Source organism: Eucalyptus grandis, chromosome 6, assembly GCF_016545825.1.
Source record: "Eucalyptus grandis isolate ANBG69807.140 chromosome 6, ASM1654582v1, whole genome shotgun sequence".
Classification (NCBI taxonomy): domain Eukaryota; kingdom Viridiplantae; phylum Streptophyta; class Magnoliopsida; order Myrtales; family Myrtaceae; genus Eucalyptus; species Eucalyptus grandis.
The window spans coordinates 33,449,231-33,464,731 of NC_052617.1; the positions used below are offsets into that span (position 1 = coordinate 33,449,231).

The 15,501-nt window shown below is 39.2% G+C and overlaps 1 protein-coding gene across 2 annotated transcripts; it reads left to right on the top strand.

The window, feature by feature from the left end:
- Positions 1–8,475: 8,475 nt before the first annotated feature.
- LOC104449236 (AP2-like ethylene-responsive transcription factor CRL5) lies at positions 8,476–12,817 on the top strand. 2 transcript variants are annotated; one of them, XM_018876516.2, is made up of 10 exons: positions 8,477–9,370; positions 9,492–10,128; positions 10,271–10,353; positions 10,584–10,592; positions 10,680–10,768; positions 10,873–10,946; positions 11,041–11,091; positions 11,194–11,270; positions 11,735–12,049; positions 12,146–12,817. In XM_018876516.2, the coding sequence occupies exons 1-10, from the start codon at positions 9,013–9,015 to the stop codon at positions 12,439–12,441; spliced, it is 1,989 nt and encodes a 662-aa protein (XP_018732061.2). In that variant the 5' UTR covers positions 8,477–9,012; the 3' UTR covers positions 12,442–12,817. The 2 variants fall into 2 exon arrangements, with proteins under 2 accessions (XP_010061622.2, XP_018732061.2); XM_010063320.3 differs by having other exon boundaries at positions 8,476–9,370; positions 11,735–12,817.
- Positions 12,818–15,501: the final 2,684 nt, after the last annotated feature.

Consider the following 15,501-nt stretch of genomic DNA (forward strand, 5'->3'; position numbering starts at 1 on the left):
GAAATAAAAAATAAAAAAATTCACCACGTTGATTCCATCAAGACTTTTCTTTTTGATCTGTCATAATTTCATGAAATTATCGTCTAGATTGGTTTAACTAAATCAAATCAATAGCACATGACAATACAGTCGAAATATCTCATCTAATCCCACTAGCGAAAACTCTTTTCTCTTGAATACAAACAAGAGTAGCATTTGAACTTTTCTGCTTTCATACTCAACATAGCTCCCCAATTTCTTTTGTTCAACTTAGATCACGAACCCTTTGAAATCGGCTTGATACGGTCCTTCTGGTGATTGAAGTTCCGCGTCACATGTTCTCTGACAAAGTGGCATGCCAGCCCTGCAAAAATTATTCATTATTGATGAAGTGGAATTTCCAGCTCAATTAGATTTGACTAAAAAAACATTTTTTGTTCTTATTCCTCTATATCCACCAAGAACCTCTCCGGACACCAGCGCCGTCTCCGGTGTCAACTGTCCATGCTTCACCACCATCACTCCACTTGTTGAACCGCCGTACGTAGCTCTCTCTCTCCCCGGCAGACCTCCATCGATCGCTTTATCTGTAACCTTTCTGTCGGATCATATTGCTCACACAGAATACTCCCATTCTACATTGCACGTCTTTTATCAATTTTATGGATCCTCGAGAGGTCAATGTCCTGCCCGTTTCATTCAAAACAAAGTCGGGAAGGAGAGGAGTCCAAGTGGGCCAAAAGCAGCATCGCTTTAGCAGTGCATGAAACTGACTGGTTCAAACAAAAACATGCCATTACATGCACGATCCTACTTCTGCTACATATCCCTCCTTATCATTCCATGAACATAACGAAAAAGCTTTTGATTCGAGACTAAGTTAAGAGAAGTGCCCCCTTTTTTTTTCTGCTTTTTTGACGAGGGAAGGAATGAAAAACGAATGATGGTGGATTCAGAGGTACGTAATAGTCATATTATTTTATTTTATTTTTCAGAAAGAGGAAAGGAAAAGGGAGGTGGGTGGCTCATTTTTGCTAGAGAGTTTTGCTGGTGTGTCGCACTCATGATGAGTTCGCTCATGATTGCCATATAATCAAAAGAATCCCATCCCACCCTCTGTGCACACACGCACGCACCCACACAAGAACGCAAAACACAATCGATTTCCTCAGTACTTTCCCTCCCAAAATCTCGAGTCCTCCTTCACTCCTCAGTCTCTCCCTCCTCTCCCCTCCTTTTAAAAGATTCAAACCGCATCATTTCCATTGGAAAATCTGTCTCTCTGTGATGGCTCCTCATGCACAGCCCCATGCAAACCCCCAGACATTCCCCACAACCCTCTCCCCCCCAATCCCAAAAGCTGCTTCCACTAATTATAAGCCCCATCATGACTGACCCATGAACTAAGAAAAGTGGAATAAAACCCATTTGGACCCCTCCCCCACATCTTTTTCCCGTTCGAGCAATTGGTACATTCCTTCCTTGGTTATAAGCTGAAATTTAGGGAGTTTGTTTGCCTCGGCTTATCAAAAGTTAAAAGCCGATCTTTTTACTCCTCCGATTAAAATTCAAAATGTTGTTTTAAATTTTCACGAAAGTTATGAAGGAACTGTATTATTTATGTACGATGAGAATTTTAGCTGCTTATACCAAAAAAAAAAAAAAAAAAGAATGAAGCAAAAGTCGCTCCAAAGTAAACTTTAAATTTGAATTTCAAGTTTCAATTACAAAATAAAACACGGTTGAGGAAATTCGATGGAGAGAAGGGGAATAGTTAGAGATAGATTGATGGAATGTCTTCATCTCAATAATCAATTACCTGGCTAAATTGGAATCAATAATTGAAGATCTCTGACACCCCAGATTAGACACTGGTTGAGTCAAAAGTTTAGACAATGGGAGGAAAATGGGATTTCTCACTATTCCATAACTGGGTTCAAGCTGGAAAAAAAAAAATTAAAATAGTCCTCATCACCATAAAATAATCCTCACGAGTGCAGTGCATCAGTTGATTTTCAGTGACATGGCTCAGACAAAAAGTCCCGGGTGCTTCTATTTCCTCTCTTTTATATATATATATATATGTTAGATATAACATGAAAATTCGAAATTAGAGAGGTGGGTATTGGGCATGGGAAGTTGTGTTTATCCTGTTTTTTTGTGCTTGCTGTGTGACAAGCAAATACATAGGAGCCAAGAATGTCTGTCAATCTTTGGTAAAGGAATATCCCTTTTTCCAGGATAAACTTCATTTCCATCTAGGATCCGAACGAAGTAGTCAAAGTCATTGATAAAAATGAAAAAAAAAGAAGAAGAAGAAGAAATCGGAATTTCTACCCTCCATTTTTCTAAAAAGATTATGAGTTTTAATTATTCTTCATGTGGTGATTATGTTTTTATTACATTATAATATCCAATCCAAAAATTTTAAATTTATAAGTAGAGAGATCATATATAAATAAAGAGTATAAACACTCCGTAAACAGTAAAATGATAGGATATTCCAATACCCCATTTCATGTGTAAGTCATATTAGAAATGACACATGAAATTAAATGAATGGATGGTTAGATCTCAACTCCGATACTTAAACTTAAATTTATAAGTGCATAGAGTGATGTGAAATATTTCAATATTGCGGGTTATTTTTATGCGTTTGTTAATTGGCTTCTTCTTAAATAACAATATTTAAGTTAGCTAAGGAAGGAATCTGTACCTGACTAAGATAACATTTTTTCACCACCAAAAAGGGTCTTGAGAAAAAACAGCATTTCTCAATGGGGAACCGACTGTGAGCATGAGAGATAACAGGGAACGAAATGGGGGACTAAAAAAATATGCTCTCAAAAAAACAAAAGAAAAAGGCTAAAAAGCAGGTCGATTTCTTTGGGAGAGGGCCCTCTTGCTCATGATTACTTGGAATATCTTTTCAAGTTAATCGCAGGAGTCCCCACTCCCTCAACTTTTTGTCTGGAAGCAGGTGTTGACTATGCACGCACTCAAAGCTTAATTTTTTTAAAAAAGATTGAAGATTATTGACGATCATAATCAAAGACAGAGATGGAATATTTGTCTCTTTTCCTCCTTTAGCTGTCGACGACAATCACGCTATTAGCGAGACTAAGTTTATAGGTTTGAGGGACATCAGTAAGGGGCTCGATTGAGCTAATCGTATTGGAAAGCTTTAGGATTATTTTATGGAGTATTTGTCGGCGGTGCAACTTTTCAATCAATCGCACAACAAAGCACTTTTGGTGGCTCAGTTCACAGAGGCTGCATATCCAAATGCTATACTTGGGAAAAATTACCAAAAAAATTTTAAACATATTACAATTATGTCAATTTAGTATTAAATTTATTTTTTTTAACAGTTAATCATAAAAATTTTGTAATTGTATCCGACCAAATTTGGCTTGCCGACACCGATGTGAACGCCGACCGGTGCCAGTGAACAATTTTTTAATAATTTTTAAATTGCTTTTCTAATTTTTAGTTATTTTTTATCTTATATTTTTTTTTCCCTTTGTTTTCTCTCTCTCTTTTTCTTCCTCCCCCCTCCTTCCTCCTTCTTTTGGCGACCAACTAGAGGGCCGGTGGTCACACTAAGGTAGTTGGCTAGTGGCAAGGTCGAGAATGCTAATCCATTGGTGAGGCAAGCTTGCCACTGGTTGACCGCCTCAATCCAACGATCAGCCCTCCCTTTTGGCTAGTTACCAAAAGAAGGAGGAAAGAGATGGGAGGAAGGAAAAAGAAGAAGATAATATACAAAATTAATTAAAAATTCAAAAAAATAATTATTAAAAAATTGTTCGTTGACACCGACCAACGTCCACATAATTGCTAGTTAGCCAAATTTGGCCGGACAGACTTAACTGGCACAATCACAAAAGATTTATGACTCAATTATTCAAAAAAATAAGTTTATGTTTAAATTGCCATAATTATAATAGGTTTTTGGTAATTTTCCCGCCATACTTGTCCTACTTGATTGTTGAAAATATCTTCTTGAAATTAAACTCATCAAACTATGGAGATGCACTAGTGAACTGTGTTTAAAAAAAGTATCACGTTTGAAAATTGATGTGATATAAATTAGTTAGTATATTCTAATTAGCACATAATTTAACTGATTTAGTTTTTGAGTGAGCATAATTTCAATTAGAAATGTTGACAAGGTTAGATTTGGCATCTCTCTCAATGATCTCCCTCAATAAAAGTATCGGACTTTTGTTGTGCACTTTCAACAAATGGTATCAAAACTAATAGTTAGTTGGGCGGTGTCTCACTCCTAATAATGTATATCAATATTTTGTAAGTATCTCGGGAAAAAATCCTGTGACCAACGCAATTTTTAGGCAATTTTTATAATTTGATATAGTGAAAGAGAGTTGGAGTGACGATGGGCATTGTTCTTTCATGGTTCGGTCTAATGAACTAAGGATGAAGGTGGGCACTGGTGTTTCAAATCGAGACACATTGACGATACCTGAATTAAAGGAAGTAGAGACCACACATGAACAGAAGATTGTTGAGATGCCTGTGAGGATTCTGTCAGAATAAATCGCTCATCATAGAATTGGAGGTATGCAATAGTTAATAAATCTATTTAGCTATGATTCATTGAGATAAGCATTTGAGTGAAGATAATTCCAATTGAACATGTTGCCAAGTTTGTACTTGACATCGCTTTGGGGATCCCCCTAAGTGAGGGTATGGAGTTTCTGTTGCACACTCCTAAAACCTAGCCAAAATAAAAATAAAAATAGCAATGACAATAACAAGGTCAAATTTAGAGTAGTCTTCGGCATAAGTTAGAGATTATTTGCAAATCACTCTATGCCAACAACACAAACTCACATAATTTCCTTTTATCGGTCAAACTTGCATACTTACAAAATGGTTTGTGCATGCAACTGCATGTTACCGTGTTGATATAAATTGGAATGCAAATTTGACATTCAATTTCGAGGGTTTTGACGACTCGATACAAATTATGTCAAACTCAGTCGTTTTGAAATAATTTCTGGACTTAAGAGATTGTTAGAAAGTTAAGAGATTGAGCGCACTCGTTCAATGGTTTTTCAACTACTTTTCCCCAAGCAACAAGGCTAACTGAGATGAAATAGTATACAAGGGTATAAGATGGGTTGAGATACCATTGACGTTGGAGGTTGTTGTCAACGGACATACTCCGATCGATGCAAGTGTCATGATGTATACTATGAATGTTTCCTATGTACTCTTAAATTATGCTTAGTCATCCAATTTTTTCGGTTGGATAAAAGAGATGGTGTAAGGTAGGACATATTCCTATGCATCATTAGGTTGCTCGCACGACCTTCAACGAGGGTTGTGGCTGGGCCGATGGCCCTCCCAACTGCCCCATCAAAATAGCAATTACCTTGACCAAATTAACATCCGTTAAAGTTGACCGCCAAGCAATGGTTGCTCAACCCACACCAATAGTTGTGAAGGTTTAGTAGCCCCTTGCTTGCTCTGGCGAGAGTCATCGGCTCTATATCTCTCCCTTATTTTTCTTTTTTGGAATTTTTAGATATTATTATCAATGCGTGCAGTCATATAAGAAAAGACAGGCTTTACATTTACATCGCATTGACATATCACATGTCAATCGGTGCATATCGGCCAAAACTTCTACATCAATTTGATTTAAAGAGTATAAGAATTATATTTATGGGACAAGATTGAGGCTATGGAAATATGAAGGGAAAAAAAGTCATCAATGTGAAAATGCCCTTCATTTTCTTCTCATAAACATTTAAAATCATTTCATGTTCTTCACACTCATTTTCTTTTTTGGGTGTAATGCAAGTATCTTCACACTCGTTTTCATTCCACCATTTTTCCATGTCTACTGCCAAATGGATAATTTGGTCAACTACGTAGTAAGCTCGATTCGAAAGGATGGTACCGACTAGTAAGTCCTTAGCCTTCGAAGCAGGCCTACGTAGGTCTACGGACATATACGGCCCCAACGCATTTCCATTCATTGTCAGATACGAATAAAAGCACAAGGCTCAGCTCGGGTCACATCATCCCCCTCTCTCTCTCTCTCTCTCTCTCTAGATCAACGGTGGACAGATGAGCTGTGACCAGAAAAACCCTCACAGTCGCAGACCCACACCCCAACAGGGCCGTTTGAATTTCAACACAGAGTTATGTGCTTTGTCCTCTCGTGGATGGCATAATTGTCGTTTATCTTATCGCATAATTGAAATGGCAACATCCTCCCTTGGTCAAAACTGAAAATTACGTCCTTCTAAACCTCCTTCTTTTACCATGTCCTTGAGCTAGTCTTGCGAGTCTTGTTGATTCGCAAGAACTTTTTCCTATTGCAGTACTCGTGAAACAACCCGCCGTTCTTTCTCGTACGTTCAAATCATTTCTTTCTTGATCACGAGAAATGTGATTCGGATATCAAAAAAATTTTGCCCTTACGTCAATTATTCGCTATGAAAAGAAAGATTAATACCTACTCATTTGATTCTTCGTCTTACTTCATTCCTTTCTCACAATCCATATGCATCGCGGGCCATTATATCTTAACCGAATTTTAGTGCGCCCTAAAATGAAATCATGCAGATATTCATTCGTTAAATCGCACGTCTTTTCGCAAGAGCACGTCATAAATAATGCTCTAGCGGATGCAAAAGCGTGTGCTGTTAATGTCGAATCAAAAGCTGTAAACCACGTTCGAGGGGCTAAGGCAATGTTTTTCGCAGGAAGTCCCAGACAGGAGAAGAAGAGATCTAAAATTAGATACTCAAGCTGTAAATAGGGTAGAGAGAGGGGGAGGGAGTACTGTACGTAGGAAGTGACTGGAGGGTGCACAGTGTCCCTCCCGGTCATATCTATCTTAGGCCCTGCGCCTCTGAAAAAAAAGCTACCCAGTTTTGGTTATCTTCTTTGCTGTCGCCTTGGGAAAACTCGTTATTTTATTATTTCACAAAAAAAATAAAGTATTTTTTTGGTACGTACCATCTGTTTGATATATACTGTGCTGGATTTTTTTTTTTCTGGGTGTGGCGGTCGATACTTTTGGTGGATATCGTATGATTTCTGTTTTTTTTTTTGGTTTATTCATTTTCTGGTCCATTTTCTTTTGAGTTGCTTTTATTATAACAGAACTAGTGATGATGATTTCTCTGATTTCATTCCTGAAACTACATTGTAAAATCATGTAGAACTTATTAGCAGACAACATTAACATTTAAATCTGGAAAAAAAAATCATAACTTGTTTCTTAAAATTAGAAACAAGCTGGAAGGGGCCATACCCGCGTGGATTATCTCTCCGGACATTATCATAAGAGTTGTATGCCCGCCAACATTGTTCATTTTGAACTAGCCAATTGTTATTGCCTCATCATAATGTTAGCAAAAATGGAATCGGAGTTATCCTGAATGACAACATGATCAAACCTACACTTTGGATACACATTCCTGAAATTCTACCCTCTCAAACTTGTCACAACATAACCATTTAAAGGAGATGCTCCAAAAGCTTAATTCCTCCTATTTTTAAAAAAAAAAGATCGTGCTTTACATGAGATTCATCTTGAAAATTTATGTACAATAAACAAAAAGACCACCCAAAAAAGTTAGAATAGAAGATTCATCCACAACGAGAAGTATGAGAAGTGTACAAGTCATTGATTTTGCTTAGGTTGGGTAAGAATCGGGAATTGAATTTCTTGGCAAAACAAAGATTCTCAATGCAATTCAAACAATGATCGCAAAAGTTTGTACATATATATAGAGTTTGTAAACGTCGATGATTTCAATATTAAACAAATCTCAAATGGCAAAAAGATGAAAGTCGCTCTAAATTAGCCCTATGTGAGCAATATTTGTGGATGATCATTTGCCCCATGACATTAATATGTGGCCTTTTTTCCCACTAGACACTCAAAATCTAATAAATATAGACTTTTGAGGCCACATCAATAGTCTTCATAATTTGCTAACATAACAGTTTTTGGGCTACCGTGAGAATAATAATTTGATGCGAGTCACAAATTATTACGAGGTACAAATTATCGAAACAATGGACCTCATAATAATCTACAATTATTTGTTATTTGGTTTTTTATGATCTAAAACAAACTATTATTAAAGAACATCATCCAATTATTACTCATTTTCTTTTTATTGGAAAGAGTCCATAATTTCCCAAATAATTATAATGTAATGTTTACTGTGACGGAAAAATCAAATGCTACTTATTTTTTGGTTGGCTGAGAGCTGGACCAGAAAGAGGCAGACGCTGTACCAATATATGAATGTCATTAATGTAAAATAGTGCGTTAGGATTCTATGGAGGGAGGGAAGGGGAGGATGTTTGTAGTTTCCATTAAATAAATATAGTGTGGAACTTTAATGGTATCAGGACGACAACGAGCCAAAGAATGTCCGGAGGTCGCTGTAGGAGCACGTTTTCTGGGCTTATATAATGCGCGCGTCCGGGATTTGTGTGCTTGTGTTAAGCGTCGAGTTTTGTTGGCTGTTGTCTCATTAAGCCAAAAGGCCAATCCATAAGAGAAAGGAGGAAAAAAAGAGGAGAAAAGCAGAGAGAGAGAGAGAGAGAGAGAGAGAGAGAGGGGAGTAGGGGGATTTCTCGCACATTGCCTTACACAGATCCCCATGGCTTTTTTATGCAGGGATACTACCCAGCATTCGCTTGGAGCTGAGCTCTTTTTATTCTCTTTGTTTTAGATTGAAGTGAAGGGACCATTTTCTCTCTCCCCCCCTATATATGAGAGCTTGAGAGGCTGTGGGTGTGAAGTTGTTGGGTTATATTCTCGGAACTAGACAACAACAACAGAGAAAAAAAAAAAAAAAAACCCAAGTGTGTGTGGGTGTGTGTTTTCTCTCTCAGATGCAAGAAGATTTCGAAATGATTACTTCCCTTCTTGCCAATGATTGAAAGCCTCGAGCTCGTGCTTGCCTCGCACCACAATGAGACATGCTTAACGAAGTACCGACTTTTTAACTGAACGAGGAGGAGGAGAAGATGGAGATGAAGTCCGTGAGCGAGAACGGCGGTGGCGCGAGCGGGGGCAACTGGCTGGGGTTTTCTCTCTCGCCCCACCACCTGAAGATGGAGGTCGCTCCACAGGCGGAGCATCACCAGAACCACCACCACCACCACCACCAGTATCACCACCAGCCGCAGCAAGGGGAACCGGGAAGCTACTTTCTCTCGGCTCCTCCTCCGCCACCACACTATAGCAGCTCTGGCCTGTGTTATGGTGGTGGCGTTGGAGACAACAACAATGGTGGGTACCTTCACTCTCCTCTTTCTGTCATGCCGCTCAAGTCCGATGGGTCTCTCTGCATCATGGAAGCACTCACAAGATCCAGACCCCAAGGTTAGTTCTTCGCTCTCGAAGGTTAAAAAATAACAATTCTATTTTTGGCTGTTGATTTTGAGTTCTTTGTTTCACCTGCTTTTGCTGTGTTTGTGTGTGTACGTGTCTGTGCGTGAAGCAGGATTAGGTCAAGGTTCAACGCCGAAGCTGGAGGACTTTTTGGGTGGTGCAAGTGCAACAGTGACAGCAACGACAATGCCTCTCAGCTTGGACAGCTTGTATAGCTACCAACAGAGTGCCGACCCAGAGAAACAGTCGCTAGATCTCCTTCATGAACCGTTCAGACACCAGCAACAGCATCAGATTTATTACCCCAATGAGCTAACATGCCCGGCTTTGTACCATTCACCACTGGCTGAGGAGGAACAGAAAGACACTCACATTGCAAGCTGTGATGAGAACGGTGGGTTCTCTTGCCTGAAAAGTTGGGTCACAAGGAATTTCTCATCTTCCTCTTGTCATGTCGGGTTGGACCAGATGAGCAGTGGCATGGTATGTCATAATGGGGGTAATAGCTCCGAGGCTGTGGGTCCAGTGGAGTGTGGTGACTTGCAGAACCTGAGTTTGTCCATGAGCCCAAGCTCTACTTCGAGCTGTGTCACAGTCCCAACAAGGCAGATTTCACCTACTGAGAATGAGTGTGTGGGTATGGAGATGACCAAGAAGAGGTCAAGTAATTGCCATAACAAGCAGCCTGTTCACAGGAAGTCCATCGACACTTTCGGACAGAGGACTTCTCAGTATAGAGGGGTCACCAGGTAATAATGAAAAACTTTCACAGATTTTGGGCTGATCTTGCAAATACCCTTTTGCAAGATCACTTCCTTTCTTGTGGGTCAGACCTTGATTTTTTTGTTAAATCTGAAGCTTTTGAGTGATTCGTCATTTCTTGTACTGCAGGCATAGATGGACTGGTAGATATGAAGCTCATCTCTGGGATAACAGCTGCAAGAAGGAGGGGCAGACCAGGAAAGGAAGGCAAGGTTAGTAGGAGGAAAAAAAAAAGAAAAAGAAAAGAAAAGACAATTTTTTGGTAAAGGAAAAGACAATTACTTCGCTGTAGTGTATGTCTGAAAATGTAGTCCTTTGCTGACTCTGCAATTGTTGGCCCCGCTGTCTTCTATGATCTGACTGGGTGTTATTAATTCTTTCTTGTTTCTCATGTTCATATTCAAACCTGTGGATGCTGCTCAATCAAACGTCGAACGATCAGTCTACTTGGGTGAGCACCATTTTTCCTTTTTACTCAAGTATTTTGAGTGAATATTCTTGCTTTTATTTTGTTCTCATTTCAATTACTTTGCTTTAGGGGGTTATGATAAGGAAGAGAAAGCTGCAAGGGCATATGATCTTGCTGCTCTTAAGTACTGGGGACCTTCGACGCATATAAACTTTCCGGTAACATAAGAACCGGCGTTATTCCATTTTTCTTTGGCATTTTTTAGATTTCTAGCGAGATAGAAATAATCTGACACGATGTCTGGTTTTCATTTTCATTAAAGCTAGAAAATTATCAGAAAGAGTTGGAGGAAATGAAGAACATGAGCAGGCAGGAGTATGTTGCACATTTGAGAAGGTGAACAGCCTAGAATATCATAATATGTACGTCCATATGATATCTTTTGTGCATGACTTGTATTTAAAGCTGAAAACCATTTCTTATTTTGCAGGAAAAGCAGTGGATTTTCTAGAGGGGCTTCAATGTACAGAGGGGTTACAAGGTTTCTTGTTCAACTCTTTTGCATCAATAATCTCATGCCTTGTATGGAATTTAGTAGAGAAAGTGCACTCGTTCTCTTCGCTAATAAGTTCCATTCTTGCAGGCACCACCAGCATGGAAGATGGCAAGCTCGGATCGGTCGGGTAGCTGGAAACAAGGACCTTTATCTTGGGACATTTAGTGAGTCACTGAAATTTGACACCACTCTTTATTTTGAACCGTTCACGATTTCATTGGTAATTTGGCCGAGTCTCATTTCTATGCTATTGTTGTGCCTGGCTTTGGACTCATTTTCATGGCAGCTTTCCTTGCTTTCATGTTTTCAATTTGCTGCCACTAGTGACCAGTTATGCTTTTTCCTGCTCTGCCCTAGGGAAAAAAAAGAACAAGTAGTGATGCTTTGTATAAGGCTGATTTGGCTTACTTTATCTCTCAGTGTATTTCACTTGAGGGCAAAATATACTTTTTAAGGCTGTCGTTTGTAATAAAGAGATCCGGACAAAAAGAGCAAACCTTACTTTAATGCAGGATTAAAGGATACGTGTCTAACATATTCCACTTTCAGACTCCAGCTAAGTTTTTGGTTATGATAAAGTTGTGTTAGTTATCTTCAGTATAATAAATTTGTTGCTGTTAAAAATCAGGCACTCAAGAGGAAGCAGCCGAGGCATATGACGTAGCTGCCATAAAGTTCCGCGGTGTAAATGCTGTGACCAACTTCGACATCAGTAGATATGACGTGGAACGGATCATGGCGAGCAGCACCCTTCTTGCGGGGGAGCTTGCCCGCCGAACTAAGGAGATCGCACCGAATGAGGAAGTTGCCGAGTATAATGCACTGACCCAGCAAAAAATTGGCAGCGATGGAACTCTTCAGCTTGAAAGCAGTGGCAACGTCACAAACGGTTCGGATTGGAAGATGGTTCTTTACCATTCCTCTCCGCAGCTCCAAGCTAGCTGTAATCAATCACTTGATCACAATTCTGTAGGTTGTCCTTCTGGTGGTGGTAACTATAGGAACTCATCATTTTCAATGGCCCTACATGATCTCATAGGTATGGAGTCTTCGGTTAACTCAAGCCAGCCATCGGTTGATGATCCAGCTAAGCTAGGGACACGTCACTTGTCGAACCCCTCTTCCTTGGTGACCAGCTTGAGCAGCTCAAGGGAGGCTAGCCCAGACCGAGCCGGGTCGGCTTTCGCTAATAAGCCTCCAGTTGTTTCAAAGCTCGTGAACACTAGCCCTACTTCAGCTTCTGTGACTTCTTGGCTTCCCTCACCAGCCCACATGAGGCCTAGTGCAATTGCCATGTCTCATCTTCCCGTTTTTGCTGCTTGGAATGACACCTGAAAAGAAAGTTTTTGCATGAAGAAAGAGGAGGGTGGGAAGAGGGGAGGCACTGGCGTTGGTGGTGGGACAAGTTAGGACGTGGGAATTATTTCTTTTTGTTTTTTATCTTCATGTTGTTATTTTAGTACTTTATTAGGGTTTAGTGGATGAAATTAGGGGAGATTGACTTGGGGGACCCGGCCATCTCTGTCTGTATCCATAGTGTAGGCAATGCAAAGAACCCTTTTTGAAACTGAAACCACTTTTGGTTTTGGCTCACATCGGAATATATCAAGAATTTTGCGAATGGGTGGGAAATGAAATTTGAGATGGTCTTTAATGATTAAAATTCTTGTAAGATGATGTTGGCAATATGGAAGTGGGCTCTTTTCTTTCCCATTTGTTCCCATTATAATTGCGTCTACTTTATCCCCCACTTTTTTGGTTGATTGGCTCTTGTTGCTAAGTACAAAAACCAACTCATTGTTTTGCCGACTAAAGCAAAAATATAATAAATAAATAAATAAAAAGAAGAAGAAGAGGAGGGGTCTAAATTTGGGGATTTGACCCGACCCAACCATCACATTTCATCATCAAATCTTGTTCTCAAGTATGCACTACACAATCATTCCTCATCTCTCCAAAAGGCTCTTCTTTCTCCAAAGGTGACGGACAAAATCCATTTCACAAATCCAAAAAAGAGAGGTGGTGCAGATTCCCTCTGTGCGATAAGAAAGACTTCGTTTGGTTCCCATCTTTAAAGAAATTTTTAAGAAGGGAGGTGTATGTCATCATGATTAGTTAGGACTGTCTGCTATTCTTTAACTTTTCTTTTTTTTTTCCTTGGGCAAAAGCCATTTTTGGGCAAGAGAGGGAAAAAATAAATCAAATCTTTAAGCTTTTTTTTTGCCGACTGCTGCAAGCGAAATTCAAAAGACACCTTATTATTATGGCGAAAAAGCGATTCCATGTCCTCATCTAACATGCGGTGTGTGGAAACACTTATTAGTAACATTATCGTTTCAAGTACTGCTAACTCAGCAATCAGAGAGGCTTTCGCATGTGCGGAGGAGGGCTCGCGTGCACGTGTGAAATCGGTTGCAAATCTTGAACGAGACCCATGAATGAAAACTAGGGTTAGAAAGGAATCATCGGAAGGACAACGAGGAAATGATGCCGGAAAAGCTGGGAAAGTGGCGGGGTTACTGTGCCAGGAAAGTCCAATTACTAACAGTGAAAACATCATTAAGTTCACTGACTAAGAACAGTTTCTTCTGTGTGTTTTTCTTTTGCATGCAAATGGATCTACAGGAGTTGGCGGTGGGTCCCTCCTTGGTTGACCAAGTAAAGATTGCGTTTGAAAACGAAATCGAATTCATCGGGATCGTATGGAGAAGAGACGCACCGGAAGAAAACAGAGGCGAGATAAGGCCAAGAACTGGTTGATTCAAAGCAGTAGGAAAGCAACTATACAGAGAGAGAGAGAGAACAAGAGAGAAAATAGCAAAAGCATTTAGTTGGTCAGTTTTCTTATTTGCACGTGATTCCAACTTTTCATTTGAGTTGCGGTAGGTATACAAATCCACTGTGGAAATTAGAACGCTAGCAAAGAGACGGCCATGAGTTGTGAATAGACATTTATATGAGTGGATAGTGTCTATGGCAAGAAAAAACTAAAGAGTGAATCTCATTCGACATTCAAATAATATCCTAAATCACTGCTAAATCATTTCATTATAGTAGTTGATGTTATGTTACGGGCTAATATAGACCCTTCAAAAATCAAGAAGTCATTGTGGGAATAGCTATAAAAAAGTTCTACGCCTCTCACGAAGTTCATATTGAGGACCATTGATGAAAAAGTTGAAAATTGTTAATTCATAAAAATTAGTGGTATGATCATAAATAAAATATCAGTTAATATAACAAAGATCATTTTATGATGTGTATTGTGGCAATTTCTGGAAGTATATGAATTTGCAAAATCTACTTTTCCTGATAAGAATCACAACAAAGATCAAAAGGGGGAAAAGCAATATCAAAACCCCAAAGTCAAACCCACTGTAATCCACCCCCATCGCATGAGCTCCACTGAACTTTGACATGTTTCGCTAAAATCCTAGAAGCTGGAAGACATGGTCCCTTTTCATTTTCCAACCTGTCGATGTTGGATGTGCAATGGAAAACTAAATAAACAAAAAGGGGCGTGCCCAAAGTCGCAGATTTTCCACCTACCTGTTTCAGAATCTCAGGCTACGTATGAGTCAAGAAAAATGTCTAATCTCTTTCTCAAGCAGTGATCACGATTGAGATTTGTGATATTTCAGTATACTATTCCAGTAGAATCTTCGAAACGACGGCAATGAAAAGTTCGGTGACACGTCGTGGATGAAATGACGCCCTTGAAATTGAAGACCGTATTGTCGTTTTTCCTATGAATCAGTCATCTATTTCATTTTTCTGACCTTGTGTTCTTATACTTCTGTCGCAAAGTATATATTAAAAAAGAAAGAATGTTAGAGACCTTTGGATGAATTCGGCGCAGTGACACTAAATGATTGTGACCGAGGATCAAGATTTTGTATGATCATTTGTGATCGTCGACCGAGAGAAAACATGAAAGAGGGATTTTTTTTGTTTTTTTTTTTTAACTCTTGGAAATATGCATACATATTGCATACATGTATATACAGAGAGAGAGTGCACAAGCCACTGCATATTCATTTGTGCTTCTTTCTTTGTGCGCGGATGAACAGAGATGCTCTACAGTCCTATTATGGACAACAGACAGTTCCAATAGATAAAGTAACATTTTTTAATATAAAGAAATGTAAAAAAGAAAGAAAAATCCCCAAAAAAAAAGGAAAATCAAAGCTCGATTGGACAATGAAAAGAAAGAGGGGCACGTATAAAGGGGAACACGCCAACAGCTATAACAAGAAAAAAGAAAATGCGAGTGCGATTGATGGTCAAAAAGTCGGCAATCTCTTCGTGGAAAAGATGGCAAAGTAAATAAGATACTTCTTTATTTTTTCTCTCTCTTTTATCCCCTCTTTTGTTATCTGCATGTCTAGGCTTAGT